The sequence below is a fragment of the Drosophila hydei genome, unplaced genomic scaffold (genome assembly GCF_003285905.1).
Source record: "Drosophila hydei strain 15085-1641.00,03,60 unplaced genomic scaffold, DhydRS2 tig00000215-arrow-arrow-pilon, whole genome shotgun sequence".
Taxonomy (NCBI): Eukaryota; Metazoa; Arthropoda; class Insecta; order Diptera; family Drosophilidae; genus Drosophila; species Drosophila hydei.
Window position 1 is genome coordinate 478,562 of NW_022045687.1, and position 22,892 is coordinate 501,453.

General features: G+C 41.6%; 3 protein-coding genes, 1 long non-coding RNA gene and 1 pseudogene across 5 annotated transcripts; 3 read left to right on the forward strand and 2 right to left on the reverse strand.

Annotated features, from left to right (window-relative positions):
- Positions 1-4,241: 4,241 nt before the first annotated feature.
- On the forward strand, positions 4,242-5,426 carry LOC111598841 (annotated as a pseudogene).
- Positions 5,427-6,268: 842 nt separating this feature from the next.
- Positions 6,269-7,030, forward strand: LOC111598854 (tropomyosin-like). Its single transcript, XM_030223476.1, has one exon. The coding sequence runs from the start codon at positions 6,269-6,271 to the stop codon at positions 7,028-7,030; it is 762 nt and encodes a 253-aa protein (XP_030079336.1).
- Positions 7,031-8,419: 1,389 nt separating this feature from the next.
- On the reverse strand, positions 8,420-13,618 carry LOC111598859 (probable cytochrome P450 318a1). Its single transcript, XM_023314301.2, has 7 exons — positions 13,434-13,618; positions 13,156-13,347; positions 12,895-13,095; positions 10,745-10,814; positions 10,365-10,665; positions 8,673-9,177; positions 8,420-8,607 (listed from the first exon to the last, which is right to left on the reverse strand). The coding sequence occupies exons 1-7, from the start codon at positions 13,597-13,599 to the stop codon at positions 8,435-8,437; spliced, it is 1,608 nt and encodes a 535-aa protein (XP_023170069.2). The 5' UTR covers positions 13,600-13,618; the 3' UTR covers positions 8,420-8,434.
- Positions 13,619-20,573: 6,955 nt separating this feature from the next.
- On the reverse strand, positions 20,574-21,172 carry LOC115482963. Its single transcript, XR_003944184.1, has 3 exons — positions 21,137-21,172; positions 21,013-21,082; positions 20,574-20,902 (listed from the first exon to the last, which is right to left on the reverse strand). It is a non-coding gene; the product is annotated as an uncharacterized LOC115482963 (long non-coding RNA).
- A 42-nt stretch (positions 21,173-21,214) lies between these two features.
- LOC111598836 lies at positions 21,215-22,798 on the forward strand. 2 transcript variants are annotated; one of them, XM_023314274.2, is made up of 3 exons: positions 21,215-22,278; positions 22,355-22,573; positions 22,689-22,798. In XM_023314274.2, exons 1-2 carry the CDS (start codon positions 21,226-21,228, stop codon positions 22,565-22,567), a joined length of 1,266 nt encoding a protein of 421 aa, XP_023170042.2. In that variant the 5' UTR covers positions 21,215-21,225; the 3' UTR covers positions 22,568-22,573; positions 22,689-22,798. The 2 variants fall into 2 exon arrangements, with proteins under 2 accessions (XP_023170042.2, XP_023170041.2); XM_023314273.2 differs by having other exon boundaries at positions 22,355-22,798.
- The last annotated feature ends 94 nt before the right edge of the window (positions 22,799-22,892 follow it).

A 22,892-nucleotide genomic window follows, 5' to 3' on the forward strand; every position in this document is an offset into this window, starting at 1 on the left:
CCAGCATTCCATATCAAAATATTCAATCGATTTCACACGCTTAAGATTATTATGAATATTTTATGGTTTTATTTTTAGTACAGTATTGAAAATATTCTCTCTGTTCCATTTCATTCCATTCCAATTCTTGATCTGACTCTAATTAGCTATGTTTTCAACGTTCTATATCTTAGATTGATGACTCAAACACTAGCTACTTTTCTGTGTTCCATTCCAGTATTCCTCTAGATAAATTATTAGCCAAACTTAAATCATCATTCATCCCATTTATGGCGGAACACTTGAATCTCTCCAAATGGAATGGAATGTACGAATGAACGTAATGCCAAGGCTTATGGCCAGAGAGCTGCAACCGCACTGTGGCGTAGCGCATATCAATATTTAAGCGAAAATGATGACAGTTACAACAACAACGACAACAACAACAACAACGAAAACGAGACAACAAGCAGGAGGCGCTGTGTCCAGCTGTCCAATGGACCACGCAACCAACAACTCAGTCCAGTTCGCCTGTCTCGTCAGCATCCGCGCTTGACGTCGACGTCGACGTCGCCGTCGCCGTCACTTGTCACATTCACGTTGACTCCTCTGACACGTCGACAAATTGTCAACAAGGCTGCCGCAGCGTTTACCCCATGAAAGAAAACCAAAGCAAAAAAACACAAAACAAAACAAAAATGAAAGAAAACTCGTGAAAAAAAAAATTGGGAGAAATTTCAGTTTTTGGGAAAAGGTGTAGGGACCAGAGCGGGGCTGGCTGTTGCTCTACGACCGAAAATGGTCATTCAGCCAGAGGCTGTCCTCTATTAGCTGCAGCTCCAACCAGCATTTGCACGCCGGATGACGCAACATTTTATGCCGCTCAGTGGATTTGCAACACTTAACAGCAGCAGCAGCAGCAGCAACGGCAGCAGAAGTGACACTGGTCTAGTCCTGGCTGCAACTGGCGTTGGCGTCTGCCACATTTATCAACGCCTCGTTCAGCAGCAGCAGCAGCAGCAGCTGTAGTCGTAGCCGGGGTTAGCCGGGCAGCCACAGCGACTGGCGCCAGCGCAGCTATTCAAGCAGCCTGCCTATAAAAATGTGCAGTTTGAATTTTGCTCGCTGTTTGCTGCTGCTGCTGCTGCGGCTGCTGCTGCTGCTGCGAAAAATGCAATTCAGCACGATTTGCATTTTCCGGGCGAAGGGCGTAGGGCGGAGGGCGGGACTCGACTACAATGCTGTTGGCCATGAACCGCTGCTGCTACTTGGACCACACTTCAGCAACAACTGAATGGCGCGTGCCGAGTGGAGAGCGGTCCCAACTAACATTGTCCTCTCCAACAACGATCAATGTGCATCATCGGACTAACATAAAAAAGAAAAACTGTGATTAAGTCAGCCATTAATGCAATTTGAAGCGAGCAATTAGTTCGTGTTTCGCTGTTATCCTCCGGCTAAAGTTCGATTGCTTTCACTTGCATGTCATAGCTGGCAGCAGCATCAACCTGAACTTGCTCAATAACTATTTGTCAGCTTAAAGAAATAGTGGAATGCAACCAACAACAGCTTGAGGCTGCTTTATGAACTAGACGATTTTCCTGATTCCAGATTTTTTCGTGTTCCTAGTTTCCAGTCTTAAATTTGTTCATTTTCGTTGCTACTCTTAAGTTTTTAGTTTTCAGTTTCTACCTTTGCGTTTCCAGTTTCCAGCTTTCATTTTATAGTTTCAAGTTTCTAATTTCTAGCTTTGAGTTTTTAGCTTTCAATTTTCAGCTTCCAGTTTCCAGTTTCTAGCTTTGAGTTTCCAGCTTCCCTTTTTCAGTTATTTATTTTCCAGTTTCCAGATTCCGTTTTCTAGTTTCCAGTTTCCAGCTTTCCTTTTATAGTTTCAAGTTTCTAATTTCTAGCTTTGAGTTTTTAGCTTTCAGTTTTCAGCTTCCAGTTTCCAGTTTCTAGCTTTAAGTTTCTAGTTTCCAGCTTGCGTTTTCCAGTTTTTTATTTTCCAGTTTCCAGATTCCAATTTAGAAGATTGCAGTTTCTATTTTCTTGTTTCCTGCTTCCAGTTTCCAGCTTTCGTTTTCCAGTTTCCAGTTTCTAGTCTTAAATTCCTTCTTTCCAGTTTCAAAGTCATAAAAGAATTTTAAGTACTAAAGCTAAAATACTCTTTCTTAGTTTGGATAAAGTGAGCAATAGACATGCGCCTTCCACGCCAATTTCTTTAATGATCAATCTCCAGCTCTATTGAGCTTAATCTCGAGGACATCTCAATTGGCTTGATCGTGGCTAAGGTTAATGCAATTGAATCTGAGTCAGAGCTAAGCATTGTTTTCTTTTGCTCTTTTCTTGGATAAATAATTAAGTGGACGGCGTAATGGCGAGTCCTTGCGAGTCCTTTCTGGCCGGGGCAGACAGCGCGATGTGCAATATTTTATCGCGTTGCGATTCTGCGCCCGTCACATTAATAAAAGCACAAAATGCAGGCAAATTTCCAGGCGAATGTGTTCCAAGTGCCTTTTACAGTTATACATTTTAGCACACACACCCGAGCACACACACACACACATGTACATGCAGGCAGTCTGCGGAGCTCGCAGTGTGCGCTTGCTACTTCAGGCATGCCACACGGCAATGGGGAAAGTGTCAAGTTAATGCCAACAACAAGCAGCAAAGCCAAAGGCAACACCATAGCAGACATGCCGCCTTTGACTGCCAGTGGGCGTGGCAGTGAAGAGCAGCTACCCAAGCATCTAATGACTGCGTTGACGTCGCATTTGCTGCGCAAAAAAACGCAACACACAGCGATAGAGATAGAGCGAGGAAGAAAGAGAGGGAGGAGTTAGTTACTCGCATAGATACAGTTAGAACTTTTTGCACTTGGCAAAAGTTTTAGGCTTGAATTCGTGAAATAGAGTTAACTCGAGAGTTGTTAGAGATTTGATACTTACACTAGCTAACACAAAACAGAAATATCTAACTGCGATAGATCATATATGTAAATCGAGTCAAGGTAGCAGAGCACCTTAAGTCTCAATTGATTTGTTCGATAAGAGCTCAAGTCTTAAGCCAAGAGCGAGCTCAGTTTTTGAATGGCTTCATTGAGCTTCCCTTGTTAGCCAACTCATAAGTCATTTAAGGCCTCTAAACTGATCTTATAAAACTATTCCATAAACTGTTATGATGACTAGGAAAATGGATTTTGTGACTCAAGCAACAGCTATAGCTGAAGAGGTCTGCTGCAACACGATCCAAGCTATAGCATATTAAACGCATATTTCGCTCAGTGCATGCTTAGTTTATAATGATGCTGCTGCTGCTGCTGCTGCTGCTGTCGTTTAGTTGCTAAGACGATGCCGACAGTTGGACCCAAGTCTTTAGACAACTCAAGCGAACTGAAGTTGAGTCACGGCCCTGCACTGACAATGATATGTGCCCGAGCTGAGAGTACTAAGCACTCACCTACAACCCCACACACACGCACACACACACAATGACAATTGCTGTCAAGGCCACACACACACACGCGAGCACATACAGGTTGACATGCAAACGCTAAGCGAAACAGCAACAAAAGTCGCTAGAGAGAGAGAGAGAGAGAGCGAGTGGGGGCAAGGGGATCACAGTGGAGACACTTTGCACCGGAAATATTGTTGACAGTTGTGGCATATTATCATACGGCGGTGTCCCAGGCACGCGTCACATAATTGCTCAACATTTGTAGCAGCCACACACACCACACACCCCGCACTCGCTCACAGAGACAAACTTGAGAAGAAAGTGGAGCGTACTTCCACATCGTTATGACTGCTCCACTCATTTTGCCAATTATTGTTTGCAAATGTCAATGCCTGAGCGAGAGTCTGGTATTTATTTAAAAATAATGCTTAAAGTGCTCACAGAGACAGAGGCTCAACCAACTCAGCAAAGTCATTCGACGCATGACAAGTTATATACCTGGACTTGAGTGGAGCCATGCCCTAGGCAAGGTTCTATAGAGACTATAGACTTAGCCTTTAGCATTAAACAAATTGTAGTAGGCTTGCCAGCATTCTCAACGAGAAAGTTCAAACGCTTCTAGCAAATTCAGTTACTAACTTACAGAGCTCAAGGCAACACCAAAAAACACGTTGCAAGTTCGAAAATAAATATATATATCTATATATATATACATATATATAAAGATAGATATATATATATATATATATATAGATATATATATATATAGATATATATACATATACATATACACATATATATATATATATATATACATATATATATCATCGAGGGCGGCAAATTTGTAGACTTAGAAATCGGCCAAGAGATGGCGCTAGAACAACTTTGCGGCATAAATAAGGCGCAGTTCATGAAGCCGTCTAACGATGCCAACGAGGCCTATGCAGACATAGAGATCAATAGATTTCTAACGGTGTTCGACAACCCCTACTCCTTGTTCGCGCCGCCATTCGATAATCCCAAGCAGCGGCTCGCCAAGCTGCTGAGGCGCGGCAACATGAAGCTGGAGATGTCGCATGGGACGACAACGCTGGGCTTCAAGTACAAGGGCGGCATTCTGCTGTGCGCCGATTCACGTGGCACCAATGGCAACTTCATCGCCTCGCAGAATATGCGTAAAGTGATACACGTGGACAGGAGAATCCTGGGCACGATAGCCGGCGGCGCTGCCGATTGTGTCTACTGGGATCGCGTGCTCTCAGTGGAATGCCGCCTCCACGAGCTGAACTACGGCCGTCCGATGTCGGTCATCTCGGCAGCGCGCATCCTCAGCAACATTGCCTACAAGTTCAAAGGAATGGGCCTATGCATGGGCATGATGCTAGCCGGCTACGACTTCGATGGACCGAAGCTCGTCTACGTGGACTCCGACGGACAGTGCGTCGAGGGCCATCTCTTCTCGGTGGGCAGTGGCTGCAACTGTGCCTTGGGTATCCTCGACTCGTTCTACAAATATGACATGGGCGATGAAGAGGCCTACAGACTGGCCATGCGCAGCATCTATCATGCCACCTATCTGGATACTTATACGGGCGGACTGGTGCGTCTCTACCACATGAAGCCGGATAATTGGTCGACCGTAACCGTCAAGGATTGCAGGGACTTGAGGGAAATCTTTGCACCAGTCAACACAAATGAATCAATCGAAGAGTTTTCCAAATTCATCAGGGAGGACTTCGTTCCCGACTCCGACGAGGAGCACGGTGGAGGTGAGGCGAAGGACACTCCCGCGCCGATACCGATACAAAAGAAAACAAAATAGGTTTCCAATTTTATATTTTTGTTAGTTGATCCAAATTTACAGATAGGTACAGTCCAGTCCCAGAAGGCAAGGACTGACATGGTTTCACGCTTTGTTCAGATTCTCATTCAACGAGTCTCTAAAATAATTCGAGCTAGCAGAGTTTTTATGGCTTATATATTTGACTTTATCCCAAATAAATATTTGTACTTTTATAAACAAACGTAAATCTCTATCAACTCAAGTATTCAAATTCTATGATATTACGGCTATCTAGAGCGTAAGTCTTAGTTCCATATTTTCTGTGGCATTTAAGCTGCGCTTTGGGAGAACGAAATAAACTGATCGATTCTTATCGATACTAGGAAAATGAGCTATCGAGTTAGCATGATAAATTTGTACCGAAGCTTCATTTGCAATATTGCTATATTGTTAGCTTTCCAACTAGATAAGATTTCACAATCCAGCTTAATTTTAAAATGCATTACAGATATTTTCTTTATCAAAAGTTTCATAGCTTAATTAAATAAGCTTTTGTTAAGCTTAAGCAAAGCTCAGCAGCAGCTTGCACAAGCAAAAGCTGCGCGTTAGCGCCATCTGGCAGCCAACTTGCAAACTTGCCAACTTGGTTCAAGTCTTCGCTAGACTCCAATGCAAAGCACACAAATTCAAATAGCAGGGAAATTAGTGAAAAGGATTTTCTAGCTGAAATGTCCTTGTGCTCAAATCGAACTGCTAAAGCAAGCCAAGCTATTAATTGGTCGAGTCATACAATTCAAATATACAAAAAGATATATATATATATATATGTTCATATATATATATATATATATTTAAATATATATATTTATATACATTAATATTGATAAACAAATATAGATTCAGTCGTATGCAGCAAGCCAGCAGCAGGAAGAACAAGCGCGCGCAACATCGAGCAACGCACGCACACACACATATATATGTATGAGTATATATGTATGTCTGCATGTGTAGTATATATGTACAGGAATATATCGAGCGAATCGGTAAAAGATGTCGATACTGAGCCGACAGGGCCTCATATTGGATACGCTCAAGCATAAGATACAGTTGGCCAAGCATGATCTGGATCGCTATAAGGAGGACTATAGCCACTGCCAGCAGAGGCTGCAGCGAGAGCTGCAGCGTCGCGGCCAATTGGAGGAGAGCTACATGGAGCTGCAGCAGCGCAATGTGCAGCTGGAGGATGAGCTGAAGCTGGCGCTGAACCGCGTGGCCAGACACCAGGCGACGGTGAGCGAGACCCGCGGCGCTCTCAACGAAAGCGATCGGCTGCGCAAGGCGCTGGAGCAGCGCGATCAGCTGCAGTCGGAGAAGATCGAGCTGCTCGTCTGGGAGCTGGCCAAGTTGGAGCGTCAGGCGAAGGAGGCCGACCGCACGGCCCAGTACAGCGGCCAGCGAGCCGAGCAGCTCTGCCGGCGCCTGACGAGCAGCGAACAGCAGCTGGAGGAGAGTCGCGCCAGCCAGGCCCTGCTGCAATCGGAGCTGGACGCAGCGGCCCAGAACTTGCACTGCGTGGAGCGGGCATTCGAGCATTCAACGCAGCAGGTGCAAGACTTCGATCGGCAGGTGACCAAGCTGAAGCAGCAACTGCAGGAGAGTGAACGACGCGCCCACCAGGCTGAGCTCACGGCCGAGCAGCTGCAGCTGACCTCCGATCAGCTGGAGCGGCGGCTCGAGGAGCGTTTCGAGTATCGCTTGCGCCAGCGGCTCCACAAGCTGGACCTGCAGCTCGTGGCCAAAGAGAACGCCTAAACAACGCCCCCAACATCACGTCGCCCCCCAAATTCTACAAGTTTAGTTTAGCCCAATTAGCGCTTAAGCCATTTGTTCTACGATATATTTAGCTTTTACAATAAAACTAAACAAAAAATAGAAGCAATGAAACAACAAAGAGTTGTGATCGACTATCAATGCATTGACTATCGATGAGTTCGACTTGAGCAACGTTCTTGGAATGGAATGTGAGAGAGTTATTTGGCGACTTTCTGGTATTTATCTGTAGAATAATTTGCCTCAATCTCTTATTGATACTGGAATTTCGACATAAAAAAAATTGTTTCTTGAATTAAAAATCGATCATAATCGATATTTTAGCATAAGCCTTGTACTTATTCTGTATATCGAATCGTTATCATATTTTGATGATGATCTGTTACCATATCTAGTATCTGACTAGCTCAAGCACTTAAGCTTCATGCTTGTAGAAGGAAGACATGACTTAAGCATAACGATGAACTCCTGATGGATCAAGGAGCTTTCGACTCTTCCCAATGTCAACACGATCGGGCATGGGAACTTAGTAAGAAACACTTGTGCCCTAGAGAGAATTAATCTGAAAAGAGTTTTCAGAGCAGCAGTCGCTCTTCGGAGTTTTGAATCGCAATCGAATCACACAAGAAACATATATCTATATATAACTTCATGTTCAAGCCAAATAAAGTCAATTAAAATTTTAGTTTGAAATTTGAGTTTTGAAACACAAAAAAATCATTTTGACATTTGAAAAGTCAGTTTCGGCAAAAGATAAAGAAATAAATCTATAAAAATCGGGAAGATTTTCTTTTAAATTAAAATTATATTATATTATATAAAAATTATATTGTATAAAAATTATATTATAAAAAATTATATTATAAAAAATTATATTATAAAAATTATATTATATAAAATTTATTTTGTTTTGTTTTTTCTAGAATTTCCATAAAGTCTGGAAACTTGTCTTGCTTGCTACAAAAGTTGAATTGAAACTGAGTCAAACTAAATCTGACATGAAAATGATTTAAGCTACCTGAGAGTCAGTTAGAATCTCTGTTAGAAAAAGAGCCAAAGAGTTGCTTAGAAACTTATTGTATAATAAACACATTTCGATGACTTCTTATATTTGCTTAAATAAAAAAAAAAAAAAAAAACAATACAAAAGCAAATGGAAAATGATTTGCATATCAAAGCAAATTTGATTGCTAAGAAATTACAGCTAATCTAATGATAGAAGAATGTAGAAAAAATATAGAGAAAAGATATTTAGCAAACATATAGAACAGACAACTAGAACCGATGCTGAAAATGAAGCGAATTTCGATTTGAGATTTGTTCACGTTGACAGCCTTCAGATTGCCAGAGCTGCGCTGGAACATTGTTGACTCCGATTAGGCTAGCTTATGAACTCTGGCGTGGCTGTATTTGAAAGTGTATCTGGTCGGCGTTGCGGAACTTCAGCGAGATGCCCTCAACGAACTGCAGCTGTTCCAGTTGCTGATCGCTGCTGAAGTCGAAGTTGGCTATCAGCTTGACCAGAAAGACCTTCATGATGAAGAAGCTGTAGCGGCGACCTGTGCCACGAGCAATTGCGTTGTTCAGCGTTGAGCACTTAATGCCAATGGCCAATCAGACTTACCTATGCAGGTGCGCAGGCCCTTGGAGAAGGGCAAGAAGCTGTAGGAGTGTCGGCGCTGTGTGTGCTTTGATTGGTGCTGCTGCTGCTGCTGCTCCTGCTCCTGCTCCTCCTCCCTCTGCTGCAGCTCCTGCTGATGTTGCAGAAAGCGTTGCGGCTCGAATTGCATGGACTTCTCGCCCCACCAGGCGGCATCGCGCTGCATGCTGAACGTGTCCAGCGCAATGATCGTGTTCTGCGGCACAATCGCATCGCGACCCGCCAGCTGAAAGTCGCGACTCACATGCCGCAAGTTCATCGGCACCGTCGCCAGCAGCCGCAGCGCCTCGTTCACGAATGCATCCAAATAGCGCAGCTGCTGCAGATGCTCCACGCCCACATAGCTGACGTCGTTGCCATGCGGCATGACGCTCTCAATTTCCGCGCGCAGCCGCTGCTGGCAGTCGCCCTTGTGCGTGGCCAAACAGAGCAGAGCGATCATGATGCTGTTCGAGACGGTCTCGAAGGACTGCAAGTGAGAGAGAAAGGAATATGTTTAAAAAGCGAGAAAGAGATGAAGATATAGAACATAAAAAGAGATGCCAGATAGATGTGGACATAGTGAAGCTTTCGACTACAGATACCCTATATATCATTGAAAAGCGACAAAAAGAAATATGAATTCACTAGATGTAAGATATATGTCGAAGAGGAATATCAAATATAGATGAAGAGCTGGAGGATGGGTAATAAAACTGAGTTAGATCAGAAAAGCTTTAGACTATATCAAAAAATAAAATATATAAAAAAAGAGGAGAGAGAGAGAAATGTATAAAAAAGAATTACGATAGCTCTACATATATGTATCCAATACATATATGCATAGGGTATGTTCTGGGTATATTCAATATGCCAAAGAATATGGAAAAGAGCATAGAAAAGAGGGAGACAGAGAGAGACAGAGACTTAGAGCGAGACAGAAAGATAAAAAATGATAGAGTATGAGAAAGAATGATAGAGATAGTGAGAGTTAGAAAGAGAAAGAGAGAATGATATTTAGAAAAGGAAAGTGATAGAGAAAGATGGAGAAATAAAGAGAAAAAATTATAGAGAGAATGGGGGGAAGTGTGAAGAAAAAGAAGAGACAGCGAGAAGGAGAAGAAAAAGAAGAAGAAAAGAATGATTAATAGAAGAGAGAGAGGAAGAATGATAAAAATATATAAAAAAGAAAAGAAAGAGAAAGACAAAAGATATACAGAAAGCAAGAGAAAGAAAGAGAGAGACAGAAAAACAGATGAATAAAAAAAGAAGAGAGAGGGAGAGATAGAAGGAGCTCTCCTGGAGAGAATGAGATACATAATAAGCCAGCTGTAAGTTTCCGACTCGTTATGTCTGATATACCCCACTTCCATGGCCAAAGGATATATTTTGTTCTATGAAACAAATAGACAAAAAATATATAAATTGATTAACTAAATATGACTCTTAAGTCACATGGGTCCTGACACACCTCACTTCTCTAATTACAGGGTATTTCTAAAGCAGCAATAATTATGGCAGCTCACAGAACTAGGCCAAGCTTAGCCAAAATCAATTTTAACACAGATGCCTTATTCCTTATCGCTGATCGCAAGAGATGAGAGCAGTTATGAGAGGATGTCGTTGGCATCATAAATTGAGGCATTGCCAATGCTGGCTGGGGCTAGTGCCACTTACCACCAGGACCATGGACTGGGCCTCGTCCTCGATGTCCTGCAGGGTTAGCTCGCCATTGGCGGCCAGCTGGAACATCTGCTCGATGAAGATGCGACGCTGCCAGGGCACATCGTCGTCGTTGTCGAGGGCGTTGCGCAGCTGCCAATTGCGATGCTTGCGCTGAACGATTTGTGCCACAAAATCGACGAGCAGCTGGTTGCATGCCGCGGCCTCTGCATACAATTGCGGCTCCAAAAGGCGATGCAGTAAATCGATTTGCAGCCAGGGCTTCACAATTTTAATGGCCGAGATTTCAAGTAGCCTATTCAAAAGCGAGCAGAGGGAGAGAGAGTGAAATTAGTGTGAGTCGATTGAGCTGCCAGCACTGGGACAGCACTCACCTTTTGTAGGTGGTGGCGATGTGTGCGTCATCCGCCTGCGTGAAATTCGTCGGTGTTCCCATAATGGTGACTGCAATAAAAGTTAACGAGGTGTTAAGCCGCAGAGACAGACAGAGAGACAGAGGGAGCGAGAGGGCGACAGCGTGTGTGACATTCAAATGTTGCCAGGTGACAGCAGCAAGGCAAAGCCAGCATAATTCGTGCTCAGCTTTAGAGCACCTAAGACACGGCGGTCTGGCTGCCTGTTTGCCTCTAGCCAACTGCTAATGGGCAGCGCTAACTGTTGTAGCCAGCAAATTCTCAAATCTCATGTAATTACATTTGGCCTTCAAATTGCTGCGCTGGCAGCCAAGGCGTAAGCCTCACGGCCGCAGGTGTCTGAGCTAACGGTATTTGCTAATGGAACATGTCGCTTCAATAGCTGGCAACGTATCAAAGCGAATTATTGAGACACATTTCATAATCATTTCAGTTAGCAAAGCCAAATGGCTTCCACTCATCCGTTGCAATGGAACTGAACTAAGTTTACTGATTTCGACAGACAGCTTGGCCCTAGACTCGAAATGCCCCAAGCTATCAAAGCTGAATTAACCAAGTTTAGTTGAGAATTAGTTGACTGCAAGCTGAGCTCCAAGGGGCACCTCCATAGAAGTCGGAAATCAATTCAAGCAAATCAAATTTACAACTTTCATTTGACTACTCTTGCTGTTACTAGGGTATTTTGTAGTCTGGCTACAGCCAAGTTGCACTCTTACTTTTTACAAGGTATCTCAAACGAGCTTAATCACGCTTACTTTCTATAGGGTATGTTCTAAGCCATCGTACTTGTTATAGGATATCTCTAAGTCGGTTCAGCTCTCAATAATATGTTATGCAGGGTATCTGCTAGTTGGGCAAAAACTAATTACTTCTTGTAGAGTTTCTCTTACGGTCTACAGCGACCTTTGGCACTTTTACTAATTACAGGGTATCTCCGAAACCAGCTGAGTCAATCTTTCTTTCTACAGGGTATTTTCTAAGCGACTTCTTATTATTATAGTATATCCCAAGTTGAGTCAACTCAATATTATAGGGTATCTTCTAGTTGGACTAGAGCGAATTATGTATTGTAGAGTATCTACAATGATCTCACTTTTTACAGGGTATTAAAGCTAATCGACCGTTGAGGATATCTCCCAGTCCGATCAGCTGACTATTATATGGTATAAAGGGTATCTTCCAGTTCAACTTAAACGCTCTTACTTGTTATGGCATATGTTTCAGACGACATGGAGCTGTCTTAATATGTGCAGGGTATTTTCTAGTCAAGCTAGATCAGTCTTACCTTCTAGTCGAACTATAACCAACTAATTTATTATAGGGTATTGATATGACGAGCTAGAGCAGTTTTACTTTTTATAGGGTATGCCCATAGCGAGTATAATACTCACAACTGATATACAGGGTATCGGCATAGGGTATTATGGCATATCAGCTATTCAAACACCTTAGTTCTCTGTTCTACAGGGTATTTACAACCTTCTAGTCGAACTATAACCAACTAATTTATTATAGGGTATTGATATGACGAGCTAGAGCAGTTTTACTTTTTATAGGGTATGCCCATAGCGAGTATAATACTCACAACTGATATACAGGGTATCGGCATAGGGTATTATGGCATATCAGCTATTCAAACACCTTAGTTCTCTTTTCTACAGGGTATCTACTGACGAGCTAGAACAACTCTACTTATCAATGGGTGACAGACTGGGGTCCACTTACTAACTTATAGGGTATCTGGAAGCACCCTCTGCCAACGCCTTATGCTGACTGCATACCGATTCATAACAGATTTTCGTGCTAATGCAGAAGCAATCAATGGCCAATCGACTAGTTTCTGCATAAGGCTAATCATAATTTATCGACATATCGATGCCCCGCCCGCTCGCAGCTGGCCAGAGGCAGTTCTTGCTTGCAGCCAAGACTCGGTGCTGACCCTCGAGTCTATGTGGCTGTGTCTCAATGGGTTCCGCGTACGTGAGTTGCATGGAAACTGGACAAACGTGTCGCAGTCGCCGTCGCCGCAGACACTTGGAATGTTTTTACTTTTGCTAACTGGGATTGGGCTAAGCGATTTGTGTGCGTGTGCGTGTGCGTGTTTTACTCACGGCAGGATACCTCCAAGACGGCGCGACTGAGCATATCCTCGGCATCCTTGAAGCGAACCGCCGCGCCGTGCAGATGCGACTGTGTGGCAAACTGCTCCACCAGCTGATTGCCCACCGTATTGAACACATCGAAGAAGCTGATGACAATGTTATGATTGAAGGCCGGATTCAGCTGCTTGCGGCGCAGCTTCCACTTCTGACCTGCAACGCAGACATAGTAGAGGACGTAACAAATGCTAGCTCAATCCGGCTGTGGCTTACCTCGCGCGTGCAGCAGGCCACGACGGGCAAAGAAGCCCTCCTGCATGAAGGTCTTGTCCAGGCACTCGGGCGCATTCAAGACGCACTCCATGCCCGCTGGATCGTCTATATAGAGCAGCGCGCGCGTTCCGATCAGTATGGCCAACGGGCGCTGGAAGAGCACACGCAGACGCGTCACCTTGTCCAGAATGCCTTTCCACACAAGAGTGAGGGAGAGGGAGAGAGAGAGAGAGAGTCAGAGGAGATTGGCTTAAGCACAACGCGTCTAGCTACTCAACTGTTCGGATGCAAATTGATGCAGAGCAGAAACCAGAGCAGCGGCTGCTGTGCCACGCCCCGCCAGCCGTTCAGCTGCCAAATGAGGCGCCAACATTTGCGTTGCTGCCAGCCCAAAAGCAGCGCCAAAAGCGTGCCACAAACCCACAAAGCCACATACAAATGCATTGTTGTTGTTGTTGTTGTCGCTCTGTTGTTGTTGTTGTTCTACTGCTGTTGTCTAATGCGGTGCTTTATAGGCAGCGCACAGCGTAAGCTTTGGTTCGGAACTCAACTCCCGACTCCGATTCCGGTTTTGATTTGGATTTGGATTTTTGATACTTTTTGGTCGATCCGTTCGCTTGGCCAGCGCAAACGCAACTAAACAAACATTCGATTGATCGAGCATTGCCCAATTGACAATAAAGAAATTTATTTTTGTTTTTCTTGATTATTATTAATTTTTATTTTTTTAATTACCTTTCAATGCACATTTGGCGTCCGCTTGGCCTGCCCTCGCAGTCTGTCTATCAGAAGCGGGCATGCTCAACTAGTGACTGCGTTTGTGCTTATAGAAGTGAAGAGATTGAAGAGGTGCTGGGCTCATGGCAGCTATTAAGTTTATATGATAATCTTCACAGCAGTAGATCTATGCATTTGAGTTAACATAAATAACAAACATTGTAAAAGACTGCAATATTTCCGACTTATTTTAACATAATATATATATTTTTTTTTAATCTATTTATGCTTAATCTATCTGCTGTGAACGGAGCGTTCTTTGGAACTAGAGCAACCAAAGTAGGTACATAGTTGTAAGTATAGAACTTCTTTTTATAAAAATAAATGATAATATACCTCCTCTAGTCCCACTGAACTCGTTAACTCTAAGATCTATATGCATGCATGTTGGTATATAAGCTTAGTTATACACGTTCTTCATATTCTAAGAGTTTCATAACAAACGCACTGTAAACCCAATAGTTATTTGATAATATTGCTCCGCCAATCCCACTGAACTCATTAACGCTTAGGTCTGCATACATGAATTTTGGTATATAAACATAGTCATATACGTTCGTCATATTCTGAGAGTTTCATAACAAACGCAACATAAAGTTAAAAGATATTTCATAATATTTATACTCCAGTTTCACTGAACTCATTAACGCTTAGATCTACATACATGAATTTTATCATGTAAGCTTATTCATATACGTTCGTCATATTCTGAGAGTTTCGTAATAATCGCAACATAAACACAAAAGTTAATGAGCAATATATATATAGTATCATCACACCTATTAATATTAGCCCTATATCGATGCGTATACTTTAATAACTTATCTATAAATTGCATTAATCCAGCTACAGGGTATCTTCACGCGCGCTTATCCCTGCTTAAACGTTATTATTTGTTTTGATTAAATTTCGCCTATTTTTATATCCATATATACGTAAATATTGATATTATTTGGGCAACGCTACGTGGACTTTGTGTCGTCGACTTGAGGCGTAGTAAATACATATTTTCAGCTGTAATTGGTTCGGTTCGTTAGCCAGAGTTGCCAATGGATATAGCAATATGCGTACAAGCAGCCAGCACAATAGCTTGGCAACAATTCAAACAGTAGACAGAGCGAATATATATATGTATTTACATGTATATATATATATATATATATTACATTCCTGATCGACCCGTAAATAGTTGAGTTGGCTTGTCATTTTTGTTAGTCACGTAACGTGACGTATTTGTTCCCAATCATTTAACCGAATATTAAGAGATTTTAAGTACTTTTGTAGCCTTTACATTGTGATTAACAGGAAGACTTTGTTGTCTATGAGATCATATTCTATTATAGACAAACGTAAATCAATATCATGCTACTCTGACTCTGTTTCCTTGGAGCTTATTAAAATTTTCATTACTTTAATATTACCTTTACTCAATTGACCTTCATCCAACTCCCACTTCATTTGAATCTCTCTCACTCTCTCTCTCTCTCTCTCTGTCTCTCCCTCTCTCTCATTCTCTCTCCATTTGCCTCCATCTTAGTTGACCCTTTCGCAACCACGCTTAACAAGAGCCCATAGAAAAGCTCAATAGCTTTATTAAACAGCGTGTCAAAGTCAATGTCAAATGCAACGTGCAGCGGCTCACCTGCCGATAGAAATAGCTGCAGGTATTCATTAATAAAGAAATGGCTGTCAAGCATTTTTTACTAGAGAATTTTATTAAAATTCCTGCGACAAAAGGAAACAGGAAAAAATTATGGACCGCAAAGAGGCAACGGAATGTCAAAGTCGCATTCATTGTCGAAAACAAAAGGCACGAAGCCACAATAGAAACGAGGGACATTAACGCCATTGATGAGATGACGACAGACCGCACATAACGAACGGGGGCGTCGACCGACAGATTGCCCGACTGCAAAATACCCTGTAACAATATATATATATATGTGAATACCACAAGCCAAATAATTCTCTAGCTCATGTGTAGTGAATCGATATTTATCGATTTGTCGTGAAATTAACATAGCTAACGATGAGCATGAAAAACTAATTTTTCTGAATTAGAGCATAATTCGTACATAAATTTGATGATCCTTTTTTAAATAAAATAAAAATAAGGAGTCGATATAAAAATCGATATTTATCGATAGTATGTGAAATGGGAATAATCATAGTTGATAATATACACATAACATATAACATATATATATACATCAATAGGATGTGAAAAGTTAAACATCGATACTTATCGGTAATATGTGCATTGCAATTCGAAAAGCTTAGCATAGAAACAGCGATTTACATATCATATTTCAAGTCTTCTACGCAAATAAAATATCAAAATCGATATTTATCGATTTCAATTGAGATATATGCCAAGTCGCTTGCCTGCCTTTTGCTGACTGTTACACAAACACACACAAGCCAACACAGCCTGCCACATGCATTTTTCGAGGGTATGGAGAAGGAATATATGGGGAGCTGGATGCATAAAGAATTTCTTGATTAAGTTATGGGGAATGTCAAGCACGATGCCAACACAGACGTCATGAGGAACGCTCGCGCCTGTCCACCTCCCACAGACACACACAATCTCCCTCTCTCATTGATCTGTCTCCCTTTCTCGCCTTTGTCGTGTATGTGTATGTGTGCGTGGGTCAAGTCAATAAAGCATACTGATTAATGTCAAATTGTTGTTGTGTCTCTTTTTGCATAAATTATGCATAAATCGCAAACATTTGCCAGCCGTTGTCCTTTAAAGCGCAAATGCCAATGACAATGGCAATGACAATGACGGTGACGATGTTATGTCCTTGTGTATGCCATACTCCATGTACTGTGTACCGTGCCTCCTGTCTTCTTCGTCTTCTTCTTCTTGGCAGACCCGAGCCCAGGCCCAGACCCAGACCCAGACCCAGTTCCGGTTCACAGTCACCGCCTCCTTCTCAGCTGACGGCACCAGCAGCAACAGCATTTAAGCTGTTTTAAGTCGCTTAACACACACTGCAAATAAGGAAATCAGTAGCAAGTCACGCATAGACCTTCGAATACCCTGCAAAGAGCTCAAAATAAATAAGCTGAAATTAGAATTTGCTAATTTGAAATTCGTTTATATAATAAATAAAATATTTTAATGATAAAATAATAATAATTTTAATAAAAAATAATAATAAAAAATTATTATAAGAAATAATAAAGAAATAATACTAAGAAATAATATTATAAAATATTAATCAAAAATAATTATAAATAATAATATTACAAAATAACAATATAAAATATTAATAAAAATGTAATAAAAAAAAATCCACAAGCAAAAATAATAAAAATTTAGAATAAAAAATAAAAATAATAAGAAAAATAATATTAAAAAATAATAATAAAAAATATTAGTATAATTATTAAAAAATATGTTATATGAAAAAAAAAATAACAAAATAACAATCAATAAAACAATAAAAATAAATTATACTAATACTTACATATCATATTGGCTTTTTAATCTGATTTGAATGTGAGCTTTAAAGCTTTTTAAATAAAGAAGAAAGTTTTCTTCAAAAGTTTCAGTCTCTGAAACTAGTTTTATGAACAAACAGCACACACATATATATTATATATATTAATAAACTATAATAAAAACTAAAAATGAAATAATATATCATATAGATAATTAAAAGATCAAAAAAAAAAAAAAAAAAAAAAAATATATATATATATATATATATATTATATATTAAGGTAATATATATATATATATATATATATATATATATAATAATATATAATATATATTTTTTTAATAATAAGCTCTGATGCACAAGTTGAATTCCAAAATTCTGAAACTTATATAAATAATAAAATTTGAATTTTTGAAACGAACTTCCATGAACTGTTTTATACGACATTCTTTGCGAAATTCCGCTTAAGATTTTACGTCGTATTTTGATGGCTCTATTAACATTCTTATTGGGTATTTAAGGAGCGTAACGATTGTGCTGAAACTGAAGCCGTTGTAGCTTAATTTCGCTGGCTGACTGAATGTGTCAGTCGCATGTTCTTGATTTCTTGCATGTTTTCTTTATCAAATACCCTGTAAACTTGCTGTGCACGCTGAATGGTGTGCTCACACATGAGATAGAAATAATTGCATCTGAATACATATTGAGCTACAAGAGTGGTCTTCTGAGTGAGTCGCTAGTTATAATGAAGTGCTTTTTATCTGCATAATCTTTATACAAACGAGATGTGTTCAAAAAGTATTGCTAACTAACTATTCAAATTAAAATTTGCAATATAAATAATATATAACAAAATAATATAATATATAAAAAAAAATAAATAAAAATAAAAAATAATATATAACAACTATAAACTACTCCCGTAGATTAAAAACAAAGGAAAAAATCGATATATTTTATAAGAAAAAATATGTTTGTAACTATGATTTCTCTAGTCTCTGTTAGAGCTATAATTTTTTATTTTTTTTTTTTTTTTTTTTTTGAAATATTTAGAAAAATCTTTAGACAATAAATATAAATTTAGTATATATATATATTACAATTATGATATACTGTAAGTCCGATCACGTATGTCTTAAATCGTCTTGTGACGTCCGAGCGTTCTCCTAGCGCCAATGCCCTATCCAGACTGTCTGGGTCTAGCTATGATATCTGAGTGCGATTCTGTTCCCGGTTCCCATGCTATGTAGAAAATGCAAAGCATCTATTAGTGTAACCGAATTACAGGGTATCTGGCAGTAGCGCCCAGTTCGCGATTTTTGTTTTTTTTTTGTTTTCCGCCGCTTTTCTGCTTGATGCTTGCAAATGCGGAAAAGCCGTCATAAAAAATGAAAATGCGAGACAGCAACAGCAACACCAACAACAATCAGGCACCAAAAATTGTGAATCTGTGTATAAATTTAATTTCCCCGCATGAGAATTTCACATAATCAAATTTTTTAAACACAAGCGATTTAAGGCCACGCTTAAGAACAAACGAAAAAAAAGGAATATATGAAATGGGGGAATGCCCCACATTAAAAAACAAGCGAATGGATGTTAGCGCGGCAGATGGGGAGTGGATGGGGTAGGGGTGCAGAGTGAGAGGAGGGAGAGGGTTTGTTGCTTGCGTTGACATATGAAATATTAACGGGTCCAATGCACAGCATACCAAAGTCAAGTGCAGAGGTATGATGGAGGGGGCGGCGGTCTGTGCGTGTGTGGGCGTGGGCGTGGATCGCGCCCAATTTGCCATCAAGCGTGAAAACAAATTTTCTTTAACGAGCCAACAATGCGTCAACAGCTGCAGCCGTCGATGGGGAAGGGGAGTCACCGGGCAAGGTGACAGCGTTACCAGACAGATGCGAGCATCATCTTGGCCGTGCTGCCAGAGTGCCAGACAGACGCACAGTCTCAACTCGCTGTCTGCTTGGGTTTTGTATATAAATTAGAGCACATCAAAAAGTTTCTGACATTAAATGCTGTTATTATGTAGTGTGTGTGTGTGTGTGTGTGTGTGTGTGATTGGTGTGCAGATAAATGTTTTAGCCAAATGCTGATGAAAATGAAAATGATGGCAGACTTGTAATGATGACACCCCCAACCTTCAACCTGCAACCTTGAGCCTCCCTAGCCCCTAGCAGCCACACACGTTTCTCACGCATCGCATAGTTCCACGTTTCACTCAAGTCCTGAAAACAGTAAGCAAAAAGGGAGGCGTGGCAGTAGCAGCAGCGGCAAATGGAGGGTAGGGGGCAGGCGCCACGAGTCGCTTGATTAAATGTGCTTTGCATGCGTGTGCGCAAATGCAATGGCAGGCAGCCAAAAAGGCGATTACACACGCACGCACACACACACACACACACACACACACACGCACACATGTAAGAGTGTGCGTATGGCTGCCTTGCAACGCCTTCTCACGTATTCATTTGAACGTTTCGCTGCGTTACGCGTGTTGCCACTTGACTTTTTGCCGCACCACAAATTTTGATTCACACACACACGCTCAAACGCACACACACATGTGTCTATGTATGTAAAATCTATATAAAGCTTTGTACAGGTCACGCTCTGGTTGACTGCTGCCAGCGCTTATCTTCCTTCATGTGGTTAATCAAATAACGCTAATGGAATCGCTCGAATATTCAGTGGTCCATCATTGAATCGCATGGAAAATCGCCTTACTATAAGCCGACTATATGGTCAAACTTTTATTATTACTGCAAATTTGTAAGTCTTTTGAGCGCAATGACAGCGTAGCTGACATGTCTTTGAGCGTGTCATGTACGGGCTTCACTTGACTTTTGCTTAATTGATAGCATATCGAATAGATACATTAGTGAAACTATGCAAAGTCTTAGATTCATATATCTAAAATATTTTCAATAGACTTCCTACACTATAGTTAATAATATCAAATATTTCTTTATATATATATATATATATATATATATATATATATATATATATATAGAAGCTATAGCATGTTATATATGAACAGCTTGGCACACAATGAAGCTGGGATTCCCCTTGTTATTATGACTTTGAATGATTTGTTAATTTATTCAGTTGTTTATTCTTTATTTTGTTTGGGGCAATTTATTTTTAGTTTGTGATGCTCGTTCACGAAGTGAGAAGAGTATATTGGTTGTGTGCGATGTTCGCCCTTCCGTCTGTCCTTCCGTCTCTTCTTCTGTTGTACTTTCGTCTATCCATTCATTCGTTCATCACTTCCTTCGTCTATCCGTCCGACGAGTGTATCACTTCCTCTCCCAGTCTATCCTTCCGTCTATTCATCCGTCGAGTGTGTCCGCTTGTCTCTTCGTCTATTCGTCCGTCGAGTGCATCCGTTATTCTCTCTGTCTGTCCTTCCGTCTGTCCAAGCGTCTGTGCGGCCGTTTGGCCCTTCGTCCATCCATTCGCCAATCCGTCCGTCTGACTGTCCGTATAAGCGGAAAAGCATTTCGCCACAACTGAAGCCAAAAATTGAAATATGGATTAGTATAGTATAGTATATGTATATCCATCCTTTTGTGGCGTTCGCATGTGCCACAGTTGAACAGTAACGTTACTGCGGACTCACTCTCTTGATATTTAGAAAAACTGATTCAGCGAGCATTATGCAGTCGGAAGCGCGCGAGACAAAAGTTAATCTGCAAAAAAGAAATGAGTGAGAATGATTCTTCGAAAGAAAAAAACATAATTACAATACAAGCGAACACTCGCGTCACGCGTCAGACGCTCTTCTCAAGCAAGTCTCAGCTCGTACAGCGATCAGTGCGAATTGTGAGTTGAGATGTGGCGGACGTGTTGGGTTTGGCTGCTATTGAGCGTGACGGGCGCTTTGGCTGTCTGCGACTTGCTTGTGGGGGAGCCGAGGCCGATCGTGGTGAAAAAGTTCGGCAGCAAAACGGCTGTGGTGAAGCACACATTGACAAACATCCAGTTGTCACCAAACGAGTCGATCACCATCCATTGTCCCACAGGCATCAGCATCTCTCAGTATAGTGGCCAGCCGATCAAGGTATATGCGGATACAACGGAGCTGCTGTGTAGTGAGAATGGCATCTATTTGGACGATCGCCAGATAATAGAGCAGCACAGAAGCGCTTCAGTCGCGTGCAGCGCCGGCTTCACTCAAACCCTATATGAAAGCAATCGCAGTCTCAGCGGCTGCGCTGCCGACGCAATGACTCTGATCATCGGCTACAAGCTTAATGGACTGCCGGATGTTAAAAAGTTGGGTGTGTGCTTCGATCTGGCCTCCTCGCGGCTGCTATTCATCAGCTACTTGGCGTATGCACCGCGTAATGTGCTGCTTGAGAGGCAGACGGGCCAGGAGTTGGACGGACTCAAGCTGGACACTTATCTGGGCAGCTTAAGCAAATACTTTAGTTTTCCCACCAAGACGGACTTCCAGCAAATGATCGATCGACAACAGCAGCTGGGCGCGCTGTACGACGGAAAATTGTTTGAATACGACAGCCTGCTGCAGGATGCCCCGCTGAACAAAGAACTAAGTAGCTATAGCGATATGCTGAGCATTGTATGGATGCGCGCGCTGCGCACGGGCAACTGGCTGAACTGGCTGAACGCTTTACGCGTTGCCAGCAACCATGCAGATGATGCTGTTTACAGAGGGCAGTTTGATGTGCGCTTAGGCCTTTCGGGCGTGGCAACGCTGCCCATTGCCGAAAGTTGCAATGCCACTCGTCCGTTGCTGCTGCTGGATAGCGCAGGCAATGCACCTTTGCCTGTGCCGGAGCACATCTGGGCGCATGTTCGAGCGCTCCAGCCAACGGGCACTGTCGCTGATGAGTTTGTTGTTGTCGCGCACAATTCACCATACGTAAGCCATCCCACTCTCTGCTCTCTTTCACGCTCTCTTTGCCTCTCTTTTAAGCTGTCCGCTCTCTTGCTTGCAGTACACTGTGCCGGAGCTTGGCTCGTTTTGTGCGGACATTTGCGCCGAGATACCCTGGCTGAGGGAGAGCCTCTTTGGTCAGCTGCATTTGGTACCCCAATATGGCGTCGTCCACTGCTGTCGCATGGACCAGCTACAAAAGCTAACTGACTTCTCGTTTCAAAAAGCAGCGACGCCGAAGTCAACGTCGTCGAATACAAGCAGCACAGCTTAGAAAACGGTAAATAACTACAAAGCGAAGAGCAAATTTACGCCGCGCCCGATCATGCATCGTGCTCTCTGCTGTGTCTAAAAATAACTTTACTAACCTTCGCTTTGTGTCTTTTCTATCGCAGCTTCGCGCTTGAAAGCTGCTTATCTGCTTGAATGCCAATATTTATAGAGCTTTTAATATATAATATAATAATAAGCAGAAACAATTTATTATGAAGCCATACAAATTAAAATGAAATGAAATAAAATGAAACATAATGAAAGCTCTCTAAAATATTTATAATACATATATATTTTGATATATTATTAAATATGCATATCCAGGC